This window comes from Struthio camelus, chromosome 2 (genome assembly GCF_040807025.1).
Source record: "Struthio camelus isolate bStrCam1 chromosome 2, bStrCam1.hap1, whole genome shotgun sequence".
In the NCBI taxonomy this organism is placed as follows: Eukaryota; Metazoa; Chordata; class Aves; order Struthioniformes; family Struthionidae; genus Struthio; species Struthio camelus.
The window spans coordinates 75014728-75041531 of NC_090943.1; the positions used below are offsets into that span (position 1 = coordinate 75014728).

At 38.2% G+C, this 26804-nt stretch overlaps 1 protein-coding gene and 1 long non-coding RNA gene across 9 annotated transcripts; one reads left to right on the forward strand and one right to left on the reverse strand.

The window, feature by feature from the left end:
* The first annotated feature begins 11 nt into the window (after positions 1 to 11).
* LOC104149034 (uncharacterized) lies at positions 12 to 20776 on the forward strand. 3 transcript variants are annotated; one of them, XR_695266.2, is made up of 4 exons: positions 12 to 189; positions 5881 to 6011; positions 9650 to 9792; positions 19176 to 20776. It is a non-coding gene; the product is annotated as an uncharacterized lncRNA (long non-coding RNA). The 3 variants fall into 3 exon arrangements; XR_695267.2 differs by having other exon boundaries at positions 9650 to 9737; XR_011139824.1 differs by lacking the exon at positions 9650 to 9792 and having other exon boundaries at positions 16 to 189.
* Positions 743 to 26212, reverse strand: SLC39A6 (solute carrier family 39 member 6). 6 transcript variants are annotated; one of them, XM_068936305.1, is made up of 10 exons: positions 26086 to 26212; positions 24235 to 24951; positions 22377 to 22557; positions 21915 to 22084; positions 20787 to 20999; positions 19055 to 19124; positions 16507 to 16884; positions 8954 to 9034; positions 6807 to 6997; positions 743 to 5992 (listed from the first exon to the last, which is right to left on the reverse strand). In XM_068936305.1, exons 2-10 carry the CDS (start codon positions 24937 to 24939, stop codon positions 5840 to 5842), a joined length of 2142 nt encoding a protein of 713 aa, XP_068792406.1. In that variant the 5' UTR covers positions 24940 to 24951; positions 26086 to 26212; the 3' UTR covers positions 743 to 5839. The 6 variants fall into 6 exon arrangements, with proteins under 6 accessions (XP_068792406.1, XP_068792404.1, XP_068792409.1 ...); XM_068936303.1 differs by having other exon boundaries at positions 24235 to 24948; positions 26086 to 26188; XM_068936308.1 differs by having other exon boundaries at positions 24235 to 24972; positions 26086 to 26188.
* Positions 26213 to 26804: the final 592 nt, after the last annotated feature.

Consider the following 26804-nt stretch of genomic DNA (forward strand, 5'->3'; position numbering starts at 1 on the left):
CGGAGCGCTGCACGCATGCTCCCGGGTGGCCCCGCCCGGCGCGGCCGGGCTTGCTCGCCATGCCCAGGGTTGCTTGGCCGCGTGCGCGCCGCCGAGCCGGGGAGTCACCGGGCCCTGCCTGGCGGCGAGCCCTGCCGCGGAGTACGGAACTCCCCACGAGCCGCGCTCCGGCCGCGGCATCCGGAGCTTGTGAGTAGCAAAGGGCAAGCGCGGGAGTGGAGTCGCGCGCCAGACTAGTCCGGGGCAAGGCGGCCATTTTTCTCCTCCCGCGGCGGGGCGTACGTACCTGACCGCGTCTAAAGTCAACTCCACTAGCTTCAATGCCCTTAACTTCACTCTACAGGGAAAGGGCTCCTGTTTTCAATATCCTGCAGAAATGAACGGATTTGATTTCCAGAAAGAATAAGGATACTAAACAGAAGCCTGTGACGATGTTTGTCTGTACCGATTATCTTTCTTAAAATATTTTGTGTATTAAAGTTTTGGCATCTTTGTTTTAATTCACTTTCTTATGGACAAAGATAAGGTTTATAGGGAAACGTAACGGCTCTGCATATATAAATATATATATATAGCCTTTTACTTTAAATAAATTAATAAGCAAGTCTAGTAAAAACATAGTTGCACTAAAGTTATGTAAAATATAATTTTTATAGTCTTAAAAATGTCTGTATGCAGATAAGTACAAGAGTAACTTAACCACAAGTACAACAGCGAGGAAAAAAACGTTCAAGAGATACCATCTGGTTGAGTGGTTTATTTAATCTAACATACAGCAATACAATTTCTATAGTGCTTCTAAAAAATACTTTAGATAAAAACATTTCATGGAAACAGCCTTCTGTTTCTCTTTTGTGACAAGCAGAATAACAGTTTTTCCACAAGAGTTGCAATAATGCTTGACTCTACATTCAGACAGCAAGAGAGCCACTGTGAATTACACTTTATTCTTGAATACAGTTGAATTCTGTATTTTTAAAATGTCTTCCAGAAGCACACTTGACATCATTCTGAAGTACCCTAGCGACAAAACAGAGCAAAAGACCAGCACTATGGTCCAATAACTATACATGTGATAACGTCCAGATCTTTTTTACTGTAAATCTGCTGCATAGGCTACACTGGAAGCTGATATGGCACACCTTTTATGTGCAAGTCAGGCCTAAAAACCATTATAAGAGCATGTGACAAGGGAAATCACTTGGATCATATAATTATTTATTCTGTTCATCCATATGCAAGTCCAGTTATAGGCACTAAATAAGGCAGATAAAGTTGCATATAAAATTAAAGTTTGCAATATCATATATGTAGACAAAGATATACAAGACTTCAAGCAACTTTCATTTATCAGCCAGAGAAGTCAGGCTTACTGCAAGCTGCTACAGAAAAATACACGCATAAACATAAAGGGCTGCTTAGAGGCTCTATCCCATCTGTTTGGCAAATCATGAGTACTTTAAATGCAAGTCCATTTCAATGAAAGCAGAGATTCCACATGATAAAGCTGACAGGAGGAGGAAGAAAAATTTTTCCTATAGTGGCACACCCCTGTAGTGAGTTTCAGCATATAGTTTTCCTCAATTACTAGTTTGGACAGTTGTCAGTGATTCACATCTGCACCAAAGATTCAAATATTAGAGCCCCTTCTGATGTGCTTATGGCTAGGTTATCTAGTCATTTCTCTCCACATGCTCTAAAAGTAGATTTTTTTTTTTTTCATGTTGTTGCATTAGCAACGTATGCTGATGTGGACGTATTTCGATGTTAGTTTATTATGTAGAAAGCCAGCCAAGAGCTCACTGACAACACAGACTGAAATTTGTAGATTCATCTTGATAATTCTGTCACTGATCTTAAAATCTCTTAGGCAACACGAGGGTACATGTCTGCTTCCTATTTCATATCCACCAAACACTCAAAAGAAAGTACTTCAGCTGAACTAACTAACAGTTCTTAAGGCTGTAGGCAAACAAAAATCACTACCAAAAAAAAAAAAGTAAACAGAGCTTTGACCCACCCAAGTTTGAAATTCCTCATGACCAAAAAATGATTCAGCATGCCTGCTTTCTCTGATAACCGAAGATGTGGAAGGGAAGGTGAGAGACTAAAGGACACTAAATGAAAGAACAAAAAAAAAAAAAAGTCGTACATAGTGCTCAAACACTATAAAACCCACTAGGATCCAGTAAGGTTCTATCTCAGTGCATTTCAGTAAAACACAGTTGTGAAGAGATTTTTGGGTGGCAGGGGAATGACAGTAGTAGCCTTACCAAATTTTTGTCCAGGTAGGTCTTCTGCTCATGAGGAGCAATAGGGGAACAAGCACAAAAAGATATAAGCTCTAATAGTGACTAGAACCATCACTCTGGGAAATATTTAGACAGGACCGGGTCAAGTTGGACTACTTAAAAAACAAGGGTGACATTTCACATACTGAAGACTGAGATCAGGAAGAGACTTCTAGAGAAAAAGCAGCCACAATTTCAGAGATCTGAGCTAGATGGCACTGCCAAAAATGAAGGACGGAGTGGACGAGAATGCATTAGTCAAGGCAAGAACGATTCAGAATTTTGACAGGTTTATGCTATGGCTGCAGTCAGAAACGTGCATGTGTGCGCACACGCATGAGGGAGAGACATTTTGTTTGTCTTGGCTTTCTTCGTTTTTCTACAACATTAAGCAGTGATGTGCACATGCTGGAAACTTAACAGCTTCACATCAGCCAAAGATTATGAATTCAGCACTAAGGCTGGTTAGTGAGGGGAAGCTGAGAATCAGCAGCCATTTTGGGGGCATAGTTTCAGTTATCACAAAGTCAAGGCAAGATCACAGTAAGGGTAAGGGCAGAAGTGTCTTAAGAATTTAGGTGGCTTGAAAAATTCAGAGTTACTTTCTCTTCAGATTGAGTTCACATGAGCTAAAAGTTTAAGAGCATGGAATATATGGCAGAGGGGTGTGGATATAGATGCTATTTTCATCATACTCTGAGCTATTAATTCAGGCTTGGAAACATCAGAATAAGACTAATGTAAGAAAAATTATATTGAGGTAGCACAGAATGGACAATCCAGGAGATACCATGAAAACATACCAAACTGCTATCATACCATGGAATGGCTTCTCAACACCTCAAGTTATAGAATTCCTCCTGGCAGACTGCATCTGCTTTTTGAGTTTTGTTTTGTTAAGAGAGGTTTGCTTCTTAAGCAAGTACAGAGACAGAATGAAAATTCAGAAGTGTAGAATGAAATTAAAAAAAAAAAAAAAAAAAGAACTTCTAAATGCTTGAGGAATGGAAGGAATACACCTCAACATACCTATTTTCTCAATAGTGTTGTTCAACATGAAAGTCCTGTTCTGGATTGGTTTCTGCATGTAAGTCAGCAGGAAAAGAAAAAAAAAAAAAAAAAAAGAAGAAAATGAGCACTCCCCAGAAAAGTCTGGTCTTCTCTGTGGATCACTGAACAAAGAGATATGCAGGTTCATATACATGCAGATTTGGGGGAGCTGGGTAAGACCCCAACACCTGAGGGGGCTCCCCTCAGGCTGCAATAGCTATAGAGATGCCTTTCTTCACTTACTGAAAGGCAAGGAGACTGAAATCCTGTTTCATATGCAATGTTCAAATACTGAGGAAATCAACTTGTCCTCCTCTGAATACATGAGGATGTAACAAATGAGAGATTTCCTTTGAAGGTGCAGTTCTCAACTTGCAGGATCACCATATGGATCAGGTGAATGATGATGAGCTCTGCTGGCTCCTGCACTGCTCAAACTACTTTAGAAGAGGAAATTACAGGGAATTGTCAGCAGAACCCTCCCATCCTTAAGAGGAGGAACCTCTTGTAAGACAGGAAAGGTGACCTTTACAGCACTTAAGAAAAAGGAGCAAATAAAGTGTTTTACTGAGCACGCTTTGTCCCTTCCCTTTAATTTTCTACTGCTATTGAAAAGTTGATATTACTTGATTTTTTTTTTAAAGTACAGAAACAAAGTTCAATCCATTTCTTATAGATTTTTTTAAAATTTGGTAACAATTCTTCACAAAAAACAAACAGAAAAATCCATCCTTACATAAATCATCAATATGAGCTCCACCATTAATATTAAAACCTTAACAGACCTATGCTGATTATTTCAGCTTTCTTAAGAAATGTTGAAAAAAAAATCAGCATCTTATGAATATGCAAAGAAGATTAAATCTCAGTCTAGTTAATCTGAGGAAAGACCAAAGGACAAGGAAAAGGGAATAATTCCAGGTAATATTCCATTGGCTGCAGAAACACTGTTTTTTAACTGGTAAAAACCTTTCAATTCATTTGAAATATCCATTTCTGATGTGATGTGGTAGTTTTGATTTTAATTTTATGCAAGATGAACATCTATCAGACCATTTAACGTATCAGACATGGTATTATCAAATGCTTCCTCTTTAAACTTTTCATTCAGCTTGCGATTTGAAGCAGTGGTAAATTGGGATCAGAAATTAGTTTGAGTGGTTTCGTTTCTAGTATGTAATGCTATTTAGTTAAGACAGCATGATTCAGATGATGTCTCTTAACTTTTACATAATGAATAAGAAATTATGTGAACTAATGTTTGTCCGTCTTCCCTGCAAATATAGATTTTTTTTTTTTACAATGATTTTTTTCATCCTTCTTTCCCTTAGTTGCTTTCAGGATGGTGAAAATCTTAAACTGTAGAAAGTAAGCTCAATCTACACATTACATTAGCAATAATTATTCTTAATTTCACGTGCTGCTTCCCTATATATGCTGTCAAAGAATTTTTGCTTTTTTGGATGCACCAGCTTAAGTTGTTGCAAAGAACGTAGTTTTGCATAGCTTAGGTTTATAGTATGCAAGCACATTGAACTGGAACCACTCAGCTCTCCCACTCAGCTAATTCCCTAGAACATACTGACACTAAAAAAGCTGTTGTAGTAAGTGACTGTTGTCTCAGTCTATAGCACTCCTCCAGACTGTACCCCAATTGGAGACCAGACTGTAACCAGACTGTAACACAATATTGCCATTTCAGGCAGCATAAATGCAATATATCTCTACTTTAAAACTCTTTTTGATGGAATTTGAGTATATTAGAGACATAGCTATGCTTTTACAATAAAATAGCTGTACTTGAGAAATCAATAATCTCACATGAAAAAAGATCAAACAAGTAAAACGCATTTAGTACAAACACTTAAAACAGGATTTCACATGAATTATTTGGAGTGGAAATCAAGCTGAATGAAGAAAAAGAATCCACAAGCTATTCTGAGTAGAACCACCTTAAAAAGGTGGAAGTGGACCCATCTGACGTTCCATATAGACTAGATGGAAACAGAAGTGATTAATTACTACCAAAACTATGCTACTCATTACATATCTTTATCTTGCTTTACACTGGTCACTGAGCTTTGTATCAACTGTTTGTGATTGTGCTATAATAAAAACCACTGTTTTATTTGTTTATACTGGCAAAACTATTCAAGTAAAAAATACCAGTTTCATATAGTTACATACAGTAAATAAATTCACAAAAAATTTTTAAAAAATCCCTTCTCCCCAAATGATGATACTCCTTTAATGGATTTGGCACTTTCACCATGCTTTACTAAGTGTGACTTTCCACAGTACCATATGCAACACTAAACACTGAGTGAAAAGACTTACACAGTATGCATTTCTACTGGGGGGGGGGGAGGGGGAGGGGGAAAGCACACCAATAAAAATATCTAATCTACAAACCTACCTCTGCATTACAGAATTTAAGCGGGAGGGTAAAGCTGTACCATTTATAATTTAACACTAAACTTTGCTCCTGGAAACCAGGACTACAGGTTTATGCTGAATACAATTTTATGTTCAAATACAGAGATAAGCAGCATTATCCCAAAACCCAACAGAATCCCAGCGTTCTGTAATAGGAAATATCCCCAGCGGCTACATCCATGATCACTAGCATCATTGTGGAGCATTTCAGGCACCTAAGCAAACAAGAAAGTGGTATGTTACTTCAAAATACATACTTATTTAAAATCAGGCTCTTTCACCATTAGGCATGTGAAAGTTGAATATTATTCTGGTAGTCATTCCTGTTGACTTGATTAATACTACTCCTTGAATAAGGTGAGAGCCAACATGAGTAACAGTATCAGAATCTACTTTCCTATGAGCTGTTCAGACCATTACAACCTCTCTCTGTCTCTAATTACAAAAAACTGTTTTCATAATTATGCTGATGTCTTAATTATACTCTGAATAAATGGTTGGCTTATTTATCAACTGACTTAATCAAGCCAGTTTAGAGATTTTATTCTTAGACAGACAGTGATTGTTCATGAAAGTTTGATCAAGTACTTTGTACTTCTGTACAAATGTACTTCTGAGGAACAGTATAGATTTTGGCTATACTATTCTGGCTTCATTCCAAGAGGCCTTACTGATATACTGCAAAAGTCAAACACATCTTTGGTGGTGCTGACAGCCAATCAGACTGCAAGTTGCACACTATCTGCTACATCAGCCACTGTCAGAAGCAAATGTTTTACTCTATTTCCACTGTTAGCTGCCTCCAATTAAATACAGAGGCAGAAAAAAGCTCTGTTCCAACATTAATGTAAATAAAAGGAATCTCACATCTGAATATTTAACTAAGCACTTACATTTAGTCCTCAATTCCCCCCCAAAAAACAGTTTATTGATGATGAAAAGATGGAAGGGTTTTTTTATGGTTAAAATATAACTGGCACTAATACTTAAGCTATATTATGTAAAATTTAAGAAGATCTAGTCACTTACCATATCTACAAGTGCCACATACATGAACAAGCCAGCAGTAAGGGCAAATATCCACATTGAAACATTGTCTGCATAATGACCAATAAGAATCCCAGTTGCCATTCCAAGATAGGCCAGCATAGCTGACAGAGCATTATAAAGCACAGCTTGTTTGACAGTCATACCAGCTTTTAGAAGCACAGCAAAATCTCCTACAGCAGGAAAAAACAAAATTTTCCTCCACATGTAATTATTGCAGTTATTATTTCTTTTTAGCGCTTATAATATCTCTAAGCTATTTTTATGCTGTTGTCTTATGGTTTTTCTTCATAAAATTAGAAGTTACTTGGAAACACAAAAAATAAAAACACATGAAAAACAACAGCAGCCAGTACTATGAAATTTACAATACTTCTAGGATTTCTGGAAGAAGCTTTTAGTCTCTTCAGTATTTAAACCAACACTATAAAATGTTGCAGTACTTGATACACATGAGCATTCCAACACAGTTTCTAAAACAAATAAAAATCCCCACTTAATAGCATAAAACAACAGTGCCAAGATGGTTCTATTTGTTATCCTGTACCTGTTTGTTATGCTTTAGGTCTACTTGTTTCTAAATTTTGAATTTCTTTATTCATTTCTGTAAGTGACCTGTAATGTCTTAATTTTACTTGAAAGAATAATAGATTATGAGCCAGAAAGTTTTTCCCATCATTCAAAGTATGTCTGTTTTGTTTGGATACATAATATTGATGTAAAAGAACTGAAATACAATCTTTTTAAGGGCATTTTGAAAATAAAGTTGATTCTATTCAAAAAGAACACTTCACTCCAGTTAAAGTGAACAAGAGCAGTCTTCAAAGTTGAGTTGAGAAATTTGTTACAACAGCTTTTCCCCAAAAGACGTTACAAAATTAAGCTGAATTGGTATTAATACTGTCATTAAATAATTTTCATGAGAACAGTAATCAGATTTTTCTCCCCAGCTAATTTTAGCTACCTCCATTTGTTTTAGTATTATGATGCCAGTCCACGATCTCTTTTTAAAAAAAGGTATTTGTGTAATATTTTGTCTTCTATTCAAATTTTAAAAGATTTTTCTTGCTTGCCAAACAAACAAAACATTTGAATCCAAGATATCACATTCATAACAATTTATTTTCTATACTCATACATACGTTTAGTAGATGCACATGTAATTAATACAAGTTCCACAATTCCTATAGAATTTATATTGGGATAACCAAGACTCATTTCTAACCATGTCATAAAAACTGGTATTTTCTCCACATAAAGAGTCATCTGATGTATTTATCATCTGCACAATAATAAGTAGCTTGATGTATATACATACAGGTTTAAAAGGTCAGTTAAATAAAACTGATCAACTTCAAGAGCATTAACAAAAACAAGGGGATGTGGGGGGTGTCTGACTGTTCTTCCCTCATTCTATACACCAGATATGATCATGGCCCTGACAGCTAAAAAAAGAAATGCCAGTTACACATTCAAAGGGATTCAACCATTGAAAACAAGATCAGCTTCACTGTGAGTTAAACTAAACATTAAATTCTGTTCTCATGAACTTTATTGCAAAAGGATCAAATACTAAATTTGTAACTTAAAGACATATACCTCCAGATGAGAAATATGGCCATGTATGAATTCACTTGAATTGAAAAGACAAAGTACTTCTAGGAAAGACTTAACTAATTGCAAATTTAATTTAGAGCTACAGGCAATTCTTCGCAAGACTGAGCAGGCATTTGAGTAATTTCATGACCTTTACTTCAACAGCACAAACACAAGAATAAAATTAAGCAGGGATATGACAAAATTAAATTCCAACAAGGGCATTCCCCTGCAACTCACAATTTATGCTGTACTTCAGAACAAATACAGTACAAATGAACTATACAGGACAAGTTGCAAATAACCACAAGAGACAATGAGCTGTAAATGAAGCTCATAGATGAGATGTGTAGATTTTAATGAATGTTTTATTAGAAATAAGTTAGACTATCTGCTCAACAGCACTTCTAACTTGAAGTTCTCTCGTCAATAATTCAAACAAATTTTACTGTGCCACAGAATAAAATAAACTATAGTTCTCCATAGCACACCTGTAAGTACCCAAGTAGCATACTGAAATATCGTGGTCTTACCTAGCTCATGAGGTAATTCATGGCAAAATACAGCCACAGAAGTACTTAAACCACTAGATAATCCTTCAGTAAAGGCTGCTCCTACAAAAAGGAGGGAAAAAAAAACCCCAAACATTACTACATATTTAGATGTCAAGCACAGAAAAGTTGTTGCATATGCTCATACTAGATTAGGACACTCATATTAGTTTCACTCAAACTTTTCTTATGCTTGTGAATGCATTTAAAATTTAACTCAACAGCTTTTGTGCATGATTTATACATTTAAAATCAGAAGTGAATTTTAAAATCTTCTAATCTAGTTAAAGAAAACCAGATTTCACTATCTAATTTCTGAATTAAGCCCAACACCATTCAACAACACAAGCTCCCCACAAAACAGAACACACAAATATCATCAAAAACCACTAGATTTTGAAAGATATGAACGGAAGAGCACAGCTCAGCTGCCTCAGTCAGGTACTAAAAAAAAAAAAAAAGGCTTGCCAATTCAATAATAAGAGAGGGTATATGATTGTGTGAAACCAGCAGTGAAAGATTTGTGAATTCTAGACAGCTTGAACATATGGTGCTTTTTTTTTTTTTTTTAAATTTTAAAGACGGGGGGGGGGGGGGGGGGGGACCTTGACCTAGAAATACAGTGCTCATCTTTGTTTTCTCCTCTATTACTTACTATTTTCCTTTTTTGGATGACAGCTCAGGATGAAGCAGCATGCAGCACAAGTGGTCCATGAATCACGACTCAGCATGAGAGGTTCTCATGTATGGAAAGTCTCACAGAAAGGTGCAGCAGAATCACATCTAGCTTTCTATTTATCCAGAGTATGCCAGCAAACAAGGTACAGCTAATAAGATGTGCAAACAGGTGTGAGGCCATTTAGTAGCAGACAGCATGCAGGGGACCCAGAAGTACTGCTCACAGAAAATGAGCTACAGTGGCAATGAGACCATGGGAGGCAATCCTCTGTCCCTGCTGGGGCAGCCACCTCCAGCAACCACTACCCAGACAGAGCTCCTGAAGGTGGACAGCAGCTCTGCCTCTTAGATATGTGCTGTTGCACTCAGAAGGCCGAGCAAGAAGAAATGAGCAGGCATCTTTGGATCAGGGATCATGAACAGGAGATTGAGAGGGTCTTCAAAGACTGCAGAGGCAAGAGCACAAGCCCCTTTAGGGTGAGAAGGAAAGTAGGACCAAAGCAAGACTAGAGCAGGAATCCAACATCAACTCCCAGATAGGCAGAATTCTGAGAATAGCAACATCCAGCAACAGGAAGAACTCTCCATCCCCATTCACGGCAGTTAATCTAGAAAACAAGGACAACTCTGGCAACAACGGGGTGGGGGGAAGAGAGATCTGCCCAGCAATTTGTCACCCAGCATTTCAGATAGTCAGATTAGGGCCAGCACTTTTTAAAAAAAAAAAAAAAAAAAAAAAAAAAAAAAAAAGATTTTTAGTGGTAGGCAATTCCCTCCTGTACAGGACAGAAGCCCCAACCTGCTCCCTGCTCACCAGACCTACTCTCCAGGGAAGTCTGCTGCTTGCCTGGAGCCCACATCCATGATGATAGAGGCACAGCCAAAGCTCATCTGGCCTGTCATAGATGGATGCAGACTGTCTAGGAAAGATAGATGGCAAGAGGGGAAGCGATTTGCTTGTATTCTTTATGTTTCAGTAGATGCACATGTAAATAGTTCCTTGACTATGGAGAGCTTCAGTATAAAGCTCAGTATGAATGCAATCCTGTGCCTACTGAGAGTCTCCTGGTCACGATCAGAGGGGAGAATAACACTAAAAATAGTATTACAGACCACCTTAACAGAAAAGGTGGCCTATAAGGCTTTCTATGAAAACCACACAAAACATCTCCAGATTGCAGACCATGATGCTCATGGAATATTTCAGCTGCAAAGGTAACAGCATTAGGCATGCAACCTAGGAAGTTCCTAACATGTGCTGGTGACCAACTTCCTGATAGAAATGCTATAGGGGCCAACCAGGATTTGTGCTCTACTTTACCTGCTGCTCACAAACAAGGAAGAAACAACGATGATGGCAAATACAGCACAAATGGGAGCCGAGGCTCCAGCAAGCATGAGGTAACTGAGCCCAGGATACAGAAGAAGATTGGGAAGGGAAGCAGCAGAACCAGGACCCTGAACTTTAGTAAAGCAAGCTTTGGCTTAATTAAGGAATTGCTGGGGAGAATTCCCTAGAAAGCCGCCAAAAGCAAAACAGTGCCCAGAGGAGCTGGCTGATTTTTAAAGAACACTTGAGAGTTCATGAGTGACAGACCCTGTTTGTGCAGGTACTCTGGAACTTTCGGCAGAAGACCCACCTGGCTAAGCAGGGAGCTTCTTAAGGAGTTAACATGCAAAAAGGGACCACACAGGAAATGGAAAAAGAGACAAAACCAGGAAATAAGGAAGATAAAAGCACTTTTAACAAAATAGGAAGGCCAAAAGCCAGTTAGAGCTAAGACTAGCAAGATACGTTAAGGATAAAAAGAAGCAATTTTACAGGCATGCTAGCTACAAGATGAAGTTCAGGAAAAACATGGGTCTACTGAAGGATGGGGAAGGGAGACAAGCAAGAGACATAGAAGAAGAGACTGAGGTACTCGGTACCTTTTTTGTCTCAGTCTTCATAGACAAAGCCTGCTCATAGGTCTCAGCTTCACTGTGGAATGAAAGGGAGAACAGCAGAGAATCAACGGTTTAGAGATTACTTATGAAATCTGGATATGCTCAGATGAATAGGGCCAAATGGGATTCACCCAAGGGTGCTGGCAGAGTTGACTGATGTATTGCAAGGCTGCATTCTATCATCTATGATAGGTCATGGTCATGGAGAGAAGTCCCCTAAGATTGGGAAAAAGTTAACCTTATTCTCATCTTTAAGAAAGGCAAGGAAAAAGACTCAGAGAACATTTGGCTAGTCAGCCTCATCTCAGTACCTGGAAAGTCCTCCTGAAAAATGTCCACTTGGAATCCATCTCCAAATGCTTGATCCAACTCACTATCTTTTATCAAGAAATAGCTGACTATATAAACAGGGGACAACAGATATAATAGTGTCAGAAGTCAAGTTCTATCTCCCCACAGCAGCCTAATGTGTAAGTGGAAGAAATACGGGCTGGATATACAGACTGTTTTATGAGTTTGAAACTGACTGGACTCAAAGGGCTTGCTGACTGGCTGGTAGATACTAAAAAGTAAAGCTCACTGGGAGAGCCACTTTATGGGACCCATATTCTTCAATATCTTAATTAATGATCTTGATGATGAAACAGGATGTACCATCAACAAATTTGCAGAAGACATTAAGTTTGGGGGGAGGAGGGAGAGGAGGGGTAGGAAGGGGAGCGGAAGGTGAGTTGACCCGTCAAGCAGTAGAGCCTTAGACCACACAAGACACTGGGAAACGAAGACTGAACAAAAGAAGTGCAGAGTTCTGCATGCGGGGCAAAATAACCTCATGCATCAGTACAAGATGGGAACTGACTGGCTGAAGAGCAGCCTTGCTGAAAAGGACCTGAGGGTTATGATGGACAACAAGTTGAACATGAGCCAACAGTGTGCTCTGATGATGAGGCAAACCACAAAAAATGAGCAATCATAGTCTGCTGGCCTTGCTTCGCCTAAGAGGAGTTTTTATCCCCCTCTGCTAAGCACTGCTGAGGCTGTTCGAGATATCCACTCCATTTTGCCTCCCCTTCGCTCCTCCCACCCTAGTTCAAGATGGATGGGAATCCTGTCCTACAGAGGGCTCACAAGTCAGAGCCTAGAGCCTAAAACCTTAACCCCTTAGGCTTAACCCCTTAGTCCAGTGAACGGGAGATCTAGCAGCAACCTACGACTACTTGAAAAGCAGTTACAAGTATGAGGAAGCCTCACTTGTCAAAGTAGTGACAGATGACATAAAGGGAGAAGTTGCAAATCACAAGTTGGGAGGTTCAGCAGAAAGCAGAAACTTCTTTATTAGAATAGTATATCACTATTAGAATATTGAATATCTATATATTAGAATAGTATATCACTAGAAGAGCTTAGCCAGAGGTTGTGGAATCACCATCCTTGGAAGTTAGAGACTTTTAAGGCTTGGCTATGCAAAGCCATGACTGACCTAACCTAGTGCTTGCCAAGAGTCATGTTTCAAGCAGGAGGTTGGACTACATGGCCTCTCATGGTCACCCATTCCTATAACTCTATTTATGAAGTCCAATGCAAAGTGGTGTAGAGTGCAAGATTATAGCTATTTTGTCTTAAGTCTTCACAGAATGGTTGAGGTTGGAAGGGACCTCTGGAGATCATCTAGTCCAACCTCCCTGCTCAAGCAGGGTCCTCTAGAGCATATTGCCAAGGATCACATCTATCTTCAGCAGTAGTGGTTGACACCACACTCTACAACACTCAGTTATACCTGTAAATTACTCGGTAGACTAGTGTAACTGCTACGTGACTTGCAGGAGTATTACTGAACACTATCAATCACTTATAGATAGCAAACTGCTTTTTTCCAAGTGTTGTTTTACAGTTTGAGTTTTTGAGTCAGATTTGAGAGGGAGACAGCATGGCTAGTTATCTCTTACCAGGACAAAAATAATTCATCAGCATTCAATTGGGCTTCAAATCCTGTGGAGACTAGATAAGGAAAGGAATGCAGAAGGTCTTATGGGAGAAGGTCTACTTTCTCCTATGTCTGCATCCTCAAGTTGAACCTACAAGTTCCTCTATATTATCATCCCTGTACAATGTTTTCTGAGTCTTATCGCTTATTAGAGAAGAATTAAAAATACAAGAATCCAACTTAATCACTTAAGTTAAATCTAATTTAGTGACCACAAAGGCAAGACAAACAAAACCTGACTGCTTTGCAAAGTACCTAGGTGGCTGATGTTATAGCCAAAGTACAAGCTTAAGATGACTTTATGGTTTTATTTTTCACTGATAAACAGATGTTTGTCTTAAAAAGATAACACTCAAATTGAAGGCTACATTAATATAATTGATATTATACCCTCTCAAGAAGGGGATTTAATAATGGCACAGTATTTTAAAATATACTTTTAAGACATCACTTATCTCTCTCAAAAGAATTATATAAAGAAAATATATAGGTAAGATTAGTATAACTAACGTGACTACAGGCTTCTGTATTTTAGTTACTTAACTGAAGACACAAAAAAGTTCAGAAAAAAATTAGTGATATGAACAGAAGATTGCTTTATACAAATTAGTCAGATTCAAGTGCTCTGTGCTTTAACAAAAGAATTTTTTTCCAATCTTATTCCTACATAATTAACATAACACACTCAATGAAAAAAATAGGAATAACTGATGAAAGTAAGAAGTAACGATCACATGAAGTAAAAACTTGTAAGTGAAGGCTTAAATTATGCCTCTCTTCAGTCAAAAATTTTTACCATCATTTAAATACAGGAAAACGTTGCAGTAAGCAGTACTGGCCTTTTTACAACATCATCCGACCAATGCTTTGCATAGTATCTTCAAGCACGTCCGGAACAGAAAGAAATCCACCTTTTCATTAGTCTGAACAAGCTACACAGTAGGACTTGCAAAAGCCAATGATCTCACTTGTTCAGAAAGCTTTTATTAACCTTCCTTATATTTTTCCCTCCTTCATAACCATCACATCACAGCCCTTTCCCCAGACCTCCCTAATGCTAGGAGATAATTGATTTTCCATACCATTTGTATGCAAATCTTTTCTTCTTCCACTACTGATCTGCTAGGAAATTTACACTCCATGAAGATTAACATCCAAAAAGATTAAAACAAAGGTCTCTCTTCACAATTGACTGAATCTAAACAACTGCACACTCTACGGTGATAAATACTGAGTTACTATTGGATTTTCTCCTCAAAAAAGAATGAGCTTGTTTATACAATATATTTTATAGAATGACTAGTACTGCTGAACTGACCCCAGTGTGCTATACAAGTTAGAAGTGAACCCAATACCTGAAAAGTCACAGATCAGTCTTAAACACTAAAGTCAATATTATAAAACACTAGAATAAGATTTTGGGATTACTGAGTTAATTTTGACTTCTAGAACTTACTTTTACATCTAGAATTCCCATTGTCCAACCTTCTAGAAAAATGAAGGCACCAAATCTGACCTCAAAGGCAGAAGCCCAAAAGACAATATTTAATCTTTTTTTTGTGTGTGTGATTAACAAAATTCTTTTCACTGAAGCTTTGTCAAAAGAGACTGAAGAGCTACAACATGCACAGGAAAAATAGGGATATGAGCGGAATAGGAACAAAAAGATTTTTTTTTTTTCCTACAAGTACTTTTTTTTTTTTTTTTTTTTTTTTAAAACAGCAGAGTTAAATTCCCATAATTAAGAACAGAGCTGTGTCATTAAACTAGACTTTAAGATTACATTTTTGAGTACAGCATGATTTCCAAGAGGAGATGCCTCATCTGTTTTGAGACTGTTCAGCACACTGAATGCATCTAAAGGAGGCCATATCAGCTACGCTCCTTTAATTAATATAGAGATCCTTAATCTAAAAGCCTGCACGAGTGCAACATTTAGCAAATTAATTGATATCTGCTCTGTGACTTATATTTCTGAGAATTACCACCTAACTAGTGTCCCACTTATTCACTCCTGGTACACAAAACACAGCTGGAAGATTAGTGCAAGTACTAGGAAGAAGAGCTGCAATCCTGCTCTTCAGTATAGAATGTTAAGATCTCACAACCTGGATGCAATAGGAGTGCTGTGCAAAACCATATTATATTTTATATGCTTGCTTTACGCATCTTGGAGAACACAATGCCTTGGACCAAACTGATCATGCAGTAGAACTGAATGCGGGTCTACCTCCCGCCATGCAACAACAGCTGTGCACCTCTATTGCCTAATCCATTTGGATAATCTGCAGGCTAAGGCAAATCATGGTCCCGTTTCCCTGCCTTTCAAAGCTCTGGGGAAATTTATAGATGATGATGCGTAATCAGGACCTAGCATAAGGAAAGCCAGATGTGTAAAGTATAGAACCTGACCTTATTGAATACAATTGAAGATGGAGAAGGAAAAAAAAAAAAGAAATAAAAACAGCCAGTGATATTAGTGACTGAAGTAGAAAAAAACACACAATTACTTTATGTGACCAAAAAGACACACTTGTTTTTAAAGAACACAAGAGAATTGCTGAGCACTTGTAGGCACTGAAATACAAAGTCAGCTTTTTAAGTCCTAAATACTGGTTTATGAGCCTAACTTCAGTTTTGAAAATCTTAGCTCTAAGTAAGGTAGAAAATAAAGCAAAGTCCATAGATTTCATAAAGAAACGTAGTGCAGCACATAGCTTTGTTGCATTTGTCGCTGATCCACAGTTTGTTAAACTGGAGGCTTTTCTCATTCATTTGGAACCACTGTCAGATAAAAGTTTAGGCTTAAAAGAACCACCATTAATTAGTTATGCTCCAAAAAAAAAAAAAAAAAAAGATAACCAACAGCAAAAGAACTTGCTATTATCACAGATGACAGAGCAGTAGTATTGAAACTAACACTTACCAATTGCAAGGCCATCACTAAAATTGTGTAGTCCATCTCCCATAATCACCATCCATGCCAGAGTTGCTATCCCAGCATCCTTCAGTTCTTCACGTGAATAGCGCTGACTGTGACTATGTGGGTGATGGTTCTGGTGATGGTGATGATGTAGAATGTGATGGTAGTCATGGTGATGATGACTAAGATGATCCGTCTGTCCTAAAGTATCATGCAAGTGAGAGTGACATTTGTTTCTACAGCCCCTGGATACATATTCATTGTCAACCTCTTCTTGATGAGAACGAGCTATCATAACTTCTTCTTCTTCTTGTACTGCTGGTTGCTGAGAAATGAAGGGCGGTGGATCTTGTGAATCTGTCCCTAGGTAGCCCTCAGGCCCTGTTACAAAAAAAAACCAGAGTGTAACATTATACACTTATTAGTTTAAGTTTAAAGTTTAGGATGAAACCCCAGCAACTTGTACCAATAATTTTTCAAGCATTCCCACGACTTATTTTTCATGAGTCAGATTTTTTGAGGTTATTCCCTTTACTGCAAAACAATAAACTTAGTTTCTCAATCTCCTACCAAGAAAGCACTCCCCTACACTGTAGCCATGAATACTTCATAAAAAAAAAATTAAATAAGAAAATAAAGAGGTTTTCAGATAAGACCTAGTGCAATTTAAGTACAATAGCATAGGGCTCTTTGTGTCTTATTTTCACAGCATGAAGGCCATTACTTAATTGCTTCAGAAAAACAAAGCCTGAAGAGCATTTGCCATTTATTTATCCTATGGATAATGAATAAGAATGCAAGAGAGCAAGGTTATGTTATATCTATAACTTTGGCAACCTTCTTGAATATCATATGGAAATAATTGGTTATATGCAAGTTCTTAAGCTTGAACGCTTGAAAAATAAACACTCAAATATAAAACTACCAGTACAGACACCCCAAAAATACAGTCCTCAAACATTAACAGCTATTTGAACTGACTCGTAATATTCCTAAAACTTGTTAAATTCTTCACCTGCAGCTGAATGAACAAAAGGACATTTTGTCTGCATCACTGACAATTCATTCTTTACTTACGAAGTTATTCTGAAAAAGTGAAAGCCTTTTTAGCATCAACACCAAAAACAAATAGGCTTTCTGCAAAACATCTTCATTAGTGGAAATAACAAGTGGTAATCTTAACAACTGAGTTCCAGTTACAGCTCAGGCAAAGTTTCTGCTCAAAACTGCACTATCCTATAGCATGTGCAACGTTGGATCAGCATCTAAAATTTTAAGTCTTCCTAAGAGAGCATGCATGGGATGTTATCAACTGTAGTAGAAAACACAGTCCCAAGTCTGATTTAAATCATTAAATTCTTGCATTCTTAAGTACAAAAGGACATTTTGCTTTCTAAATCTCTAAGCAGAACAAGACAATTCACATGCTAGAAACAATGTTGCTACTTAGTTACAGGTAGGAAATGTTGCTTCTTTATAATAAGCTCTCAGGATTTAAGCAAGGAGAACAAACTACATCGGGAAATGGAGGAAAAATACCCTCTTCTCAGACTATTTTGATATTGTTCTACTGCAGTAAATTGACTCTAGTTCTATTTTCCTCTTAAGCTGAGGCCTGAAGACTTAAATTATAATACAATAAGTTATAATGTAATTTTCATTTCCAAGAGTTTCAATTCAAATATAGTCCAATTATAGCAGACAGAACAAAGTAAAAGTCTCCTGGGAAACTAAGAGGCAAACAGTTACATCAAAAATTTCTCATGTACTAATCAGAGAACACCAAACCCAGGATTTAAGACTACAAAGCACAGAGATACTGTAAGTCTAGTTTTCTATACTGTCATCCTACTCACTTGATTTCCAATAAGCTCATGTCAGAACTGTGTGAACACAGAGGCAGGTCGTGATTCTTAAAATAGATACTAGACATGAAGTCTGCTTGAACAGATATCACAATTTTGCACAAGCCTTTCTGTAACAATATGCCAATTTTAAATATCACTCATGCAGAAAATGATGCGTTTTGGTCACAATCCATGCCTTAATTTGCTGAACAAGATTAAATTTTGGGAATGATGCTGGTGACTACTCAATGTTTATTCGTATTGAAACACAGGAATTTTTCAAACTGGATAATTCAGTAGACAAGAAAGCAGTATTGAAAGCAATTTACAAACCAATAAAAATTGTTTCAGAATTTTATTGTAAACTAGTATCAGAATACTTTAGCAACAAGAGCAGACAAGTATCTAATAAGGTGTGTTTTTGCTTATAGCTGATATTGGACTGCAAATGATCAGGTTTTCTCAATGTCTCAATTAACTTCTGGAATTTTAGATTATCAACCTTAAAACTAAATAAATATGCAAAACAACCAATCCTGGATTTTAAGACATGCATGGTCTCTTCTTTAGATTTCTACACACAATGTCTAACAGTCTAACATGAGAAATGTAGAGGGAACTACATATATGCCTTTGGTCACATACAGTATTTTAACTCTGCTGTTGCACATCAACAACTGTGCAATAATATTACTGAGACTTACGATCATCTGTATCTAACATTTCTTCATTCGCTGAAAACTTCTTACTTTCTCCATCATCTTCATTTTTTTTCTTATTCCAAAAGAAAACACTGTAGTTATGAATATGTTACTTATTTTTCAGGATATACATGAGCAACATGATATTCACAACATTTATGCAAGCCTACACAGAAGGAGGACAACATGGAAGCCATATAAAGAATGCAGAAGAGGACTATTAGAAACTCAGCTAAGTACAGTAAAAAAAAAAAAAAAAAGAAAAAAGAAAAAAAGAAAAAAAAAGAAAAGTTCCTCAGACTGCAAAGGAGGGGCAGGGAAACAAACATAATTACCAATTAATTGTGTGTAAGGGACAGCAGAAGTTCATCTGAGAAGTGAAATGCACCAAATACTGAACAAAAGCAATTCCACCAGCGTTGTGTGTGTGTTTTTTCTTTTTTTTTTAAAAAATATTGTATGTCAGTGTTAACAGTTTTTAAAATGTGCTTAAGGAAAACCAAGTAAAATCTGTAAAATCTACAATCATCTCTGACCAATGTATGTATCACACCAATTTATGATCAGTGACTTAATATCTAGAAAACAGGAAATCCATTCCCATGGCTGAGAGATAAGGAACATAGCAAATATTTCCCTTGCTTGGAACTCTTCAACATCTCTTAATGAAGAAATTTAACTACAGATAAATTTAACTAGGGAAAATGATACTGTCACTCACAGTTATTTCAGCTTACTTCTGTATAAACCACTTCTGCCCAACACAACCTCCTGTGACCAAAGCTGAAGAGCTTACATGGCAATTTAGACTGCAGCCTTAATGACAGATTTAAAAATAAAATCTGGAGACAGAGGCTATGTGGTAGCCTCGAAACTAGCTTTTTCTGAGCTTTCTAAATAACTAGTAGTTAAGCTTTTCTTCAAGAAAAGTAGTAAACAAATCCCTGACTTTTACTGAATAAGACATCATTATCTGTGTCTTTGCTGTACTGGCCTTTACTGGAGTTACCAACATTTACAATCCATCAAAATCATACTATTCTCTACCTTCCACATAAAGCGTAACCATAATAATCCAAAACCTGTATAATTCTCTTCTTTTTTGGAGAAGAAAAGGAAAGACTAGAAAGGAGGGACCTAGGGGGAGGAAAGTCTGCATTTAGAAAGTCATTACTTTTTATAAGGTAGTCAGATGCTTATTTGTGGTAAGTAAGAAGTTACTGCCACCGTCACCCATTTGGTGCAAGTGCCCCCTCCAATAGAAGGGTGGTATAACTGCATGAGGTCTCTTACTTCATCTGATATAAGAGTTTAAAAAATAAAAAAAGCAGATAACTATCTCCTCGAGAGGTCAGAAGGAAGTCAGTAACAAGCAGTAATTTCTCAGATCACTAACTGAGATAACAAAGGGTGTACTTGGATGTTTGCTTATTAAACAATTCACTGTGGTGTTAAGCCTGTACTACTTGTCTGGTTAAGGAAATAGCTCTCATAATTCCTCCCTACATGACTACACACACACACACACACACACACACACCACAAACAAACTTGTTACAATCTAGTTTGAAAGAATAAATGTGGTTAAACTAAAATTGTAACACTAATCAATTCAGCAAAAATTGGCTTGCTATTAAATCCAATCAATAGTCAGATATATACATAAATTTTTCTTTTTATGAGAGTGTATTGAGAAAACATCATGCAATAAAGCTTCAAAATATATTTTCTCTACCTTTTTCTTCTTGTCTTTAAACTGCTTTATTAAAGTGATCAAATGCTCCACTAGAAACATGAAATATAAGCCTCCAAGTGCTGTAAGTCCCTTCCATGTAGAATCCAGGTAAGCACTCTCTTCTATACTTTGAAAAACAAGATGTTTGAAGAGAGAGCCTTTGTTTTGTTCAGGTAGAGTTTTTTCATGGTGATGGTGATGGTTTCCATGAGACTAAGGGCAGAGCCAAATGAAGAAAGTCATTATATTCAGAAGAACCAAAAACATAAGAAAAAACAAACATAGAAAGTACTCCTCACATTATTTTTCCCCCCTCCTTAAGTCCAGACTTACCATTTTAACTTGCAGGGCACCTTGTGCACATTCACACATACACATTCAGATTTTACATGGACTTTACAGGACAAGTTCAAAATTACTTGAAAGAAAAAGGAAGAACCCTATAAAATACAGGCAGGGCTCTGAACCCAGCATAGGATCTGTAGTCCTTTCCAGTGCATTTCAGCCAAAAGCCAGAGCGAGTTAACTTTTTGGGGGGCTTCTGCTTATGAAGGGCTTCAAGAGAGGTAGAAATTTAACAACCATTTCATTCTTAATATTACATAAAAGTAATAAATAAATTCAAAGCCTATCAAGTAATGTTTTCCCAGAACCTCAGAAATACTCAGTTCTGATCAAAACATTACAACAAATACGCAATTAATATAAGTGCTGATTTCCTGTTCTACATTTAAAAGATAGTGAGTCACCTCTGCTAACTATAAAGATTGTGAAACTGGAGGGGAAAAAAGAGGTGGCATTGCAATAAAAGCCTAAAAAAAACATTTTGTATAATTCTTATGTGCAAGAAACTATGAATTTGCAAGGCTGATTTGGCAGCACATATGAGTGAAAAAACATAGGAAAGATTGAGGGATCATGGTATGAAGTTTTTACACTGTAGGGAATATGAAATGAATAATATAAACAGGTTCAAATAACGAGAAACCTTTCTATCTAATAGTCTACTTCACAAGGTTGAGAAATGACTCATTGAATAGGTGTTAATAGATATTTAAACCATCAATAAAAACTACAGTCAGATGTCAAATTTTCTGTTTTGAGATAAATAATGAAATAAACACTTACATGTGGAAGAAGATGTAAGAAAGCATCTCCACTTAAAGTTCCAACAGCCAATGCCACAAGAAAACTTAGGAGAAATTTGAAAAATACGCGATTCATCAGAGGTACCAATATAACACCCAGTAAGGAAAGAAAACTGATGACAGAGATTGATATAAAGCCACCAATCCAAGCTGGTAAAAGAGACAAAGAAGTGTTATATGAGATTTTAGTTGTTTAACATTCCTGTTATCAAATACTACTGAACATTTGATTAATCTGAGGTTAACAAATGGTACAGGGTGAAGACTTCTCTATGAGGACTTCTCTCTAGATATAGAGAGGAGAAGCACCAAAAAAATGTTATTGCAATGCTGAAACACGCTTCTAAAGTTTTAGAACTAAAATAAAGGAGGGTCCAGGAAGTTTTTATTCCATACTTAAAAAAACAAATCAAAACAAAAACAAAAAAACAAATGAACCTACCTATTTGCAAAGAGTAGCCTTTTGGAGGAGTTTCAGCTTTTTCACTGGTTGCATGGACTATGCAGTATTTGCCATCAATTTGATTAATAATAGCTGGACAGAGATAACTAAATTCTGTAGCAGTCAACCACACATGAGTGCCTATTCCATGGGACTGCATCAGTTTTGATGCATTGGAACACTGTGGAAAGAGACATAAAGACTAACCAGAAGCAAAATACCGTGATAACTTAGGACATATGGGTCTTTTAAGATAACTGTAAATACAGTGATTCCATATGAAAATAGCTCAACAGTAACTGAAAACTGGTTAAAAAAACAAACCAAAAAAAAAAAAAAGTCACACAATGCAGCAAGAACTTCCCACACAAATCAGTGTTATATATAGCCTCTAACTGGATTTTTTCTTTGTTAAGAGCTGAAGTACAGCTGTGCTTTTCTCCTCCTCTCCCCACATTCTGGCCCAGAAAGCTAGCTTGGTAGTTCTGCTAGCTGATGCATAATTATCAGCACAAGCAGATCAGATGCTCTGTTGTTAGATTAGAAGTTTAACATTTTTGCCTCCCATTTAGAGAGGCCATATAAGGAAGTAATAAGAAGGTTAAAGACCTTTTAATAGAAGTCATTACTATGGAAAGTCTCACACAAAACATGTTCTAGATGTACTTCCTCCAGCAAATGTTTTCCTACTGCAAGACCTACAGTTTTGGGAGGTTCAGTAATTACTCTTTTGGCTCCTGCAGTATTACTTCAGCTCCAATTATGCAGAACATAGTGAGACATTTTTGCAAATTTTGTTATATTTGAACTTTTTTTCACAGGTTAACCTAATTTTGCTTTTATTTTGTCAAAGGGAGAATTTATTAAAACTAGTAGCATCTGCTACCATCAGCTGGTTCCTTCCTGTTTCCCAACACTCCACCCACTCCTCTGTTACAGTATAGCATAAACTGAAGGTGCATAAGATGAGCTAAACACTTGAAGTAAGAGTGGACAAAGAAGGAAGTGGAGAAGAAAGGAAAGAGGGTGTCAGTTACTTCCCTACAATTCTATGCTATCTACCATAGGAATATCTAATCCTTGTGAGGCAGTACTTTAAGATCTGTGCAATCACTTTTTTTTTTTTTGTTTTCACCATATCATTTGGAAAATAAGATTAGATTATGGCTTTAAGGCATAACAAGTTGAACCAAAAGAATTTACTATATTTTCTACTCACTATATACTACTAATAAAATTTAATGCCAAGTTACATCTATCTAAACAAGAAGCAAAAAGGTAATACAGTTACTCTAAAATTCTAACAGCATTCACTTATTTCCAAGTCAGGGAAACACAATACTACGCTAGCTTTTTATGCTATACGCTAGCAGGAAAACACAAGCTCTAGACGCAAGGTCAACAATTACTACATACTTACGTGTCTGCTTGGATACACTTACACAGTGAGATATTTATTTTGAAAAACAGTATTATTAAGTACCTTCACTTCCCTTGATGCTTTTACATGAGGAAAATACAGAAGTCTTCCTACAACATATTACAAACTTTTCATATACCTGCCTAAGAACATATGATTTTCAAACTTAAAAGTTTATACTCATTGTTAATAATTTTTTTCTAAAAAGGAAAAAATGAAAAATACATTAACTATATTGTATAAATATTTTCTTCCATCTGAACTCATGAACATAATATTCATTTAAAATAAGGAGTTAAGATTCAAGAAAAATTGCATATTCTGCTAGGAGTACTGACTGTTGCACTACAACAGTTAAATGAGCATCTGCAACGAATAAGCCATAACAAAATTCCTACTGGACATCAATTCCCAAGAACGTAAAAGAGTTAGTCTCACCTCTTGGGTATTTTGGTTTTTAAATTTAGAATACAGGTAACTTCCTCTTTCTGATTCCTTTGGAAAGATAAAAGATTCATTTGCTTTTCCATTAGTGGGCCAACTTGTATTACTGCTGTCTGTCACATTAGAGCTAGTCAGACCTAAACGAGCAACTGACTTCACTTCTCCAGTTCCCAAATTCTGTAATTCAGAATTGCCATCTGTGGGAGTAGTACTGATGGATGCAGTTATTTCATTAACAGTGTTCTTGCTGCGTATGAAGTTTTGCTCATGTTCTACATTTTCTACTTTGTGCAGTTCGTGTAAGTGTCTGTTCCTGGGATCTTTGTTAGCATCATATTCACGGTTTGGGCAAACAGTCTTCTCAGAGTTTTTACTCGATGTAACGTAGTTATGATGAAGGTGATGATCACGGTCATGGTCTATTTTAATCCTTTTCATTTTATCTATACCTATGTTTCGAAGCAGTTTTCTAAATCCTTCAATTGTTAGAGTGTTGTTTTCCCCATAACGATGAAAAAGTTCTTGGAGGTGAAATCTCTGTATTAGTCCTGCCAAGTCAGTATTGATGCCAGCTGCCTTTTCTGGGAAAGTTTTCTCTGCTGTCTCTACAACAGTAGCTGTCTCCACTCCATGATGACAACTTTCACACAACAGTATGGAAAATGATAAAAGGCAAGTGACTGATACTCTACTCTCCATCGCAGTTTCCTACTAGAAAAGGAGTGAAAAATTCTGAAAAAATAAAAACTTAACAGTTTGCATACAACTGATCACCTTATCATCTGTAAGGTATGTTAATAATTTGCTAAAGGATCAAAGCAAGAAGGGTCACTTAAATTTCTTACAGATCCAATATTTCTCCCAGATGTGTGGCCTCAGGCAACATAAGATGAAGCTGCATACCACAATGAGGTCATTGGCAATAAACACTTCCCCAGGTGTAAGTAAGCTTAATTTTGTTTAGCTTAGCCTAAACCCGTTTTCTAAAAGAGGTTAAAATAATGAGAGCATGCTCAGAGAAGTACCAATTTAGTTCTAGGTGAGGCTTTTCTTGTACTTAAAATAAGCTTCATAATATAGCTCTTTGACCACATATTAGCAGGGACTAAGTATTTTAAGGGACACGCTTCTGCTAAAAAAATCAAAATTCCAAGCGTTCCCTCGTTAGTTTTCCCAGAACGCGGGGGGGGGGGGCGACAGTAAGTGCAGGTATTTGCAATCATTTTTGCAAATAATTACCGCGGAAGAAACACCCGCAGAGATGCATACTCCCAGAAATAGCACCTTCACCAGCGAGATCAGCCAGCGCATGAGCGAGCCCTGCCTTCCCTCTCCGCTCCCCGCCCCAGCTAACGGCCGCCGCGAGGGACTGCTCGACCCTCTCCCTTTGTAGGACACCGCGCGCCTTCCCGCCCAGCTCGGCCACCAGCACAAACAAGGCTGCGTTTGCCTGCTGCTTCCCTCGCTTCAAGCGCGCGCTGGGCCCTCCTAGCTTGGAGAGCCTCCCGGTGTAAATCGCTGCCACACATGATGACAGTGGGAAGACCCAGCCCAGGCCTCAGCGCAGCGCCAGTCTTTCTCCCGGCTCAGCAGATCGCAGCGCTAGGAACTGGGCAGAGGCGAGGGGAAGCACGACGCACCGCCATCCTGTCTGCCCTGCCTCACATCACCTCACATCACCTCACCTCGGGCAGCGGCGGTACGGGCGACTCTACCCGCCGCAGCCACGCGGCTGCCCGGCCTCGCCCCCAGCCGTAAAAGGCGCGCACACGCCCACTCAACGGCTGCCCACAGCTTGGCCCCCCCGCGCGCTCCAACCGCTGCCCCGCCGCAGTCAGAAGTTACCTCCCGCGTCAGGAGAGGCTCCTGCACCGCGACCCAACCATTAAGAGACTTCCGAGACTGCTGCCGACCCCCCCGCATCTATCGCTACACGCATGCGCTAGCCACTCCCTTCCCGACCTCTCCCCGCACTTGCTCTTTTCACTTCCGGGGATGGCGTCTCTCAGGCGGCTAGCGGGTAAACGAGTCCGTGGTCACGTGGCGACGCGGAGCGCGTGGTGCGCTCTCTCTAGGGAACTGCCGGCCGGTTCGACGCCGGCCTGGGGTTTGCGCTGCGGTGTGGCGGTGGGGTGGGCTGCTTCCCTCCACAGAGAGCCTGAGGCGTCTTCCTTTCTGGCAGGCGCTTTAGGGTGCTCCCGGCCAGGTTGTGCCGCTGTTGTGCTGGCCGTGGTGCTCTGGCAAGGAGTGGGAATGGCTGTTGGGCCGCTTCGGGTTTTCCGTTAGTGTTTGTGGAGGCAGCTGTGGCTCGTTCACCTTCTCCCGTGGCCATCCCTGAGGTGAGAGCTGAGGGCACGAAGGGAGCTGCAGGCGGCCGGGAGCTTACAGGCAAGGTTGGTTTTAGCAGCTGACAGCTATCTTGGCCTAGCCTTTCCCAGCTGTATAGGAGGCTTTGCTTGAGGGGCCCTTTGCCCTAGTGTAAAGCAGTAGGGAGGAGCACGATTGAAGAGCTGGTGGGTAAAGAAAGTGTTTTAAGAAGAGGGTTTACTCCTCATTAATTTCTT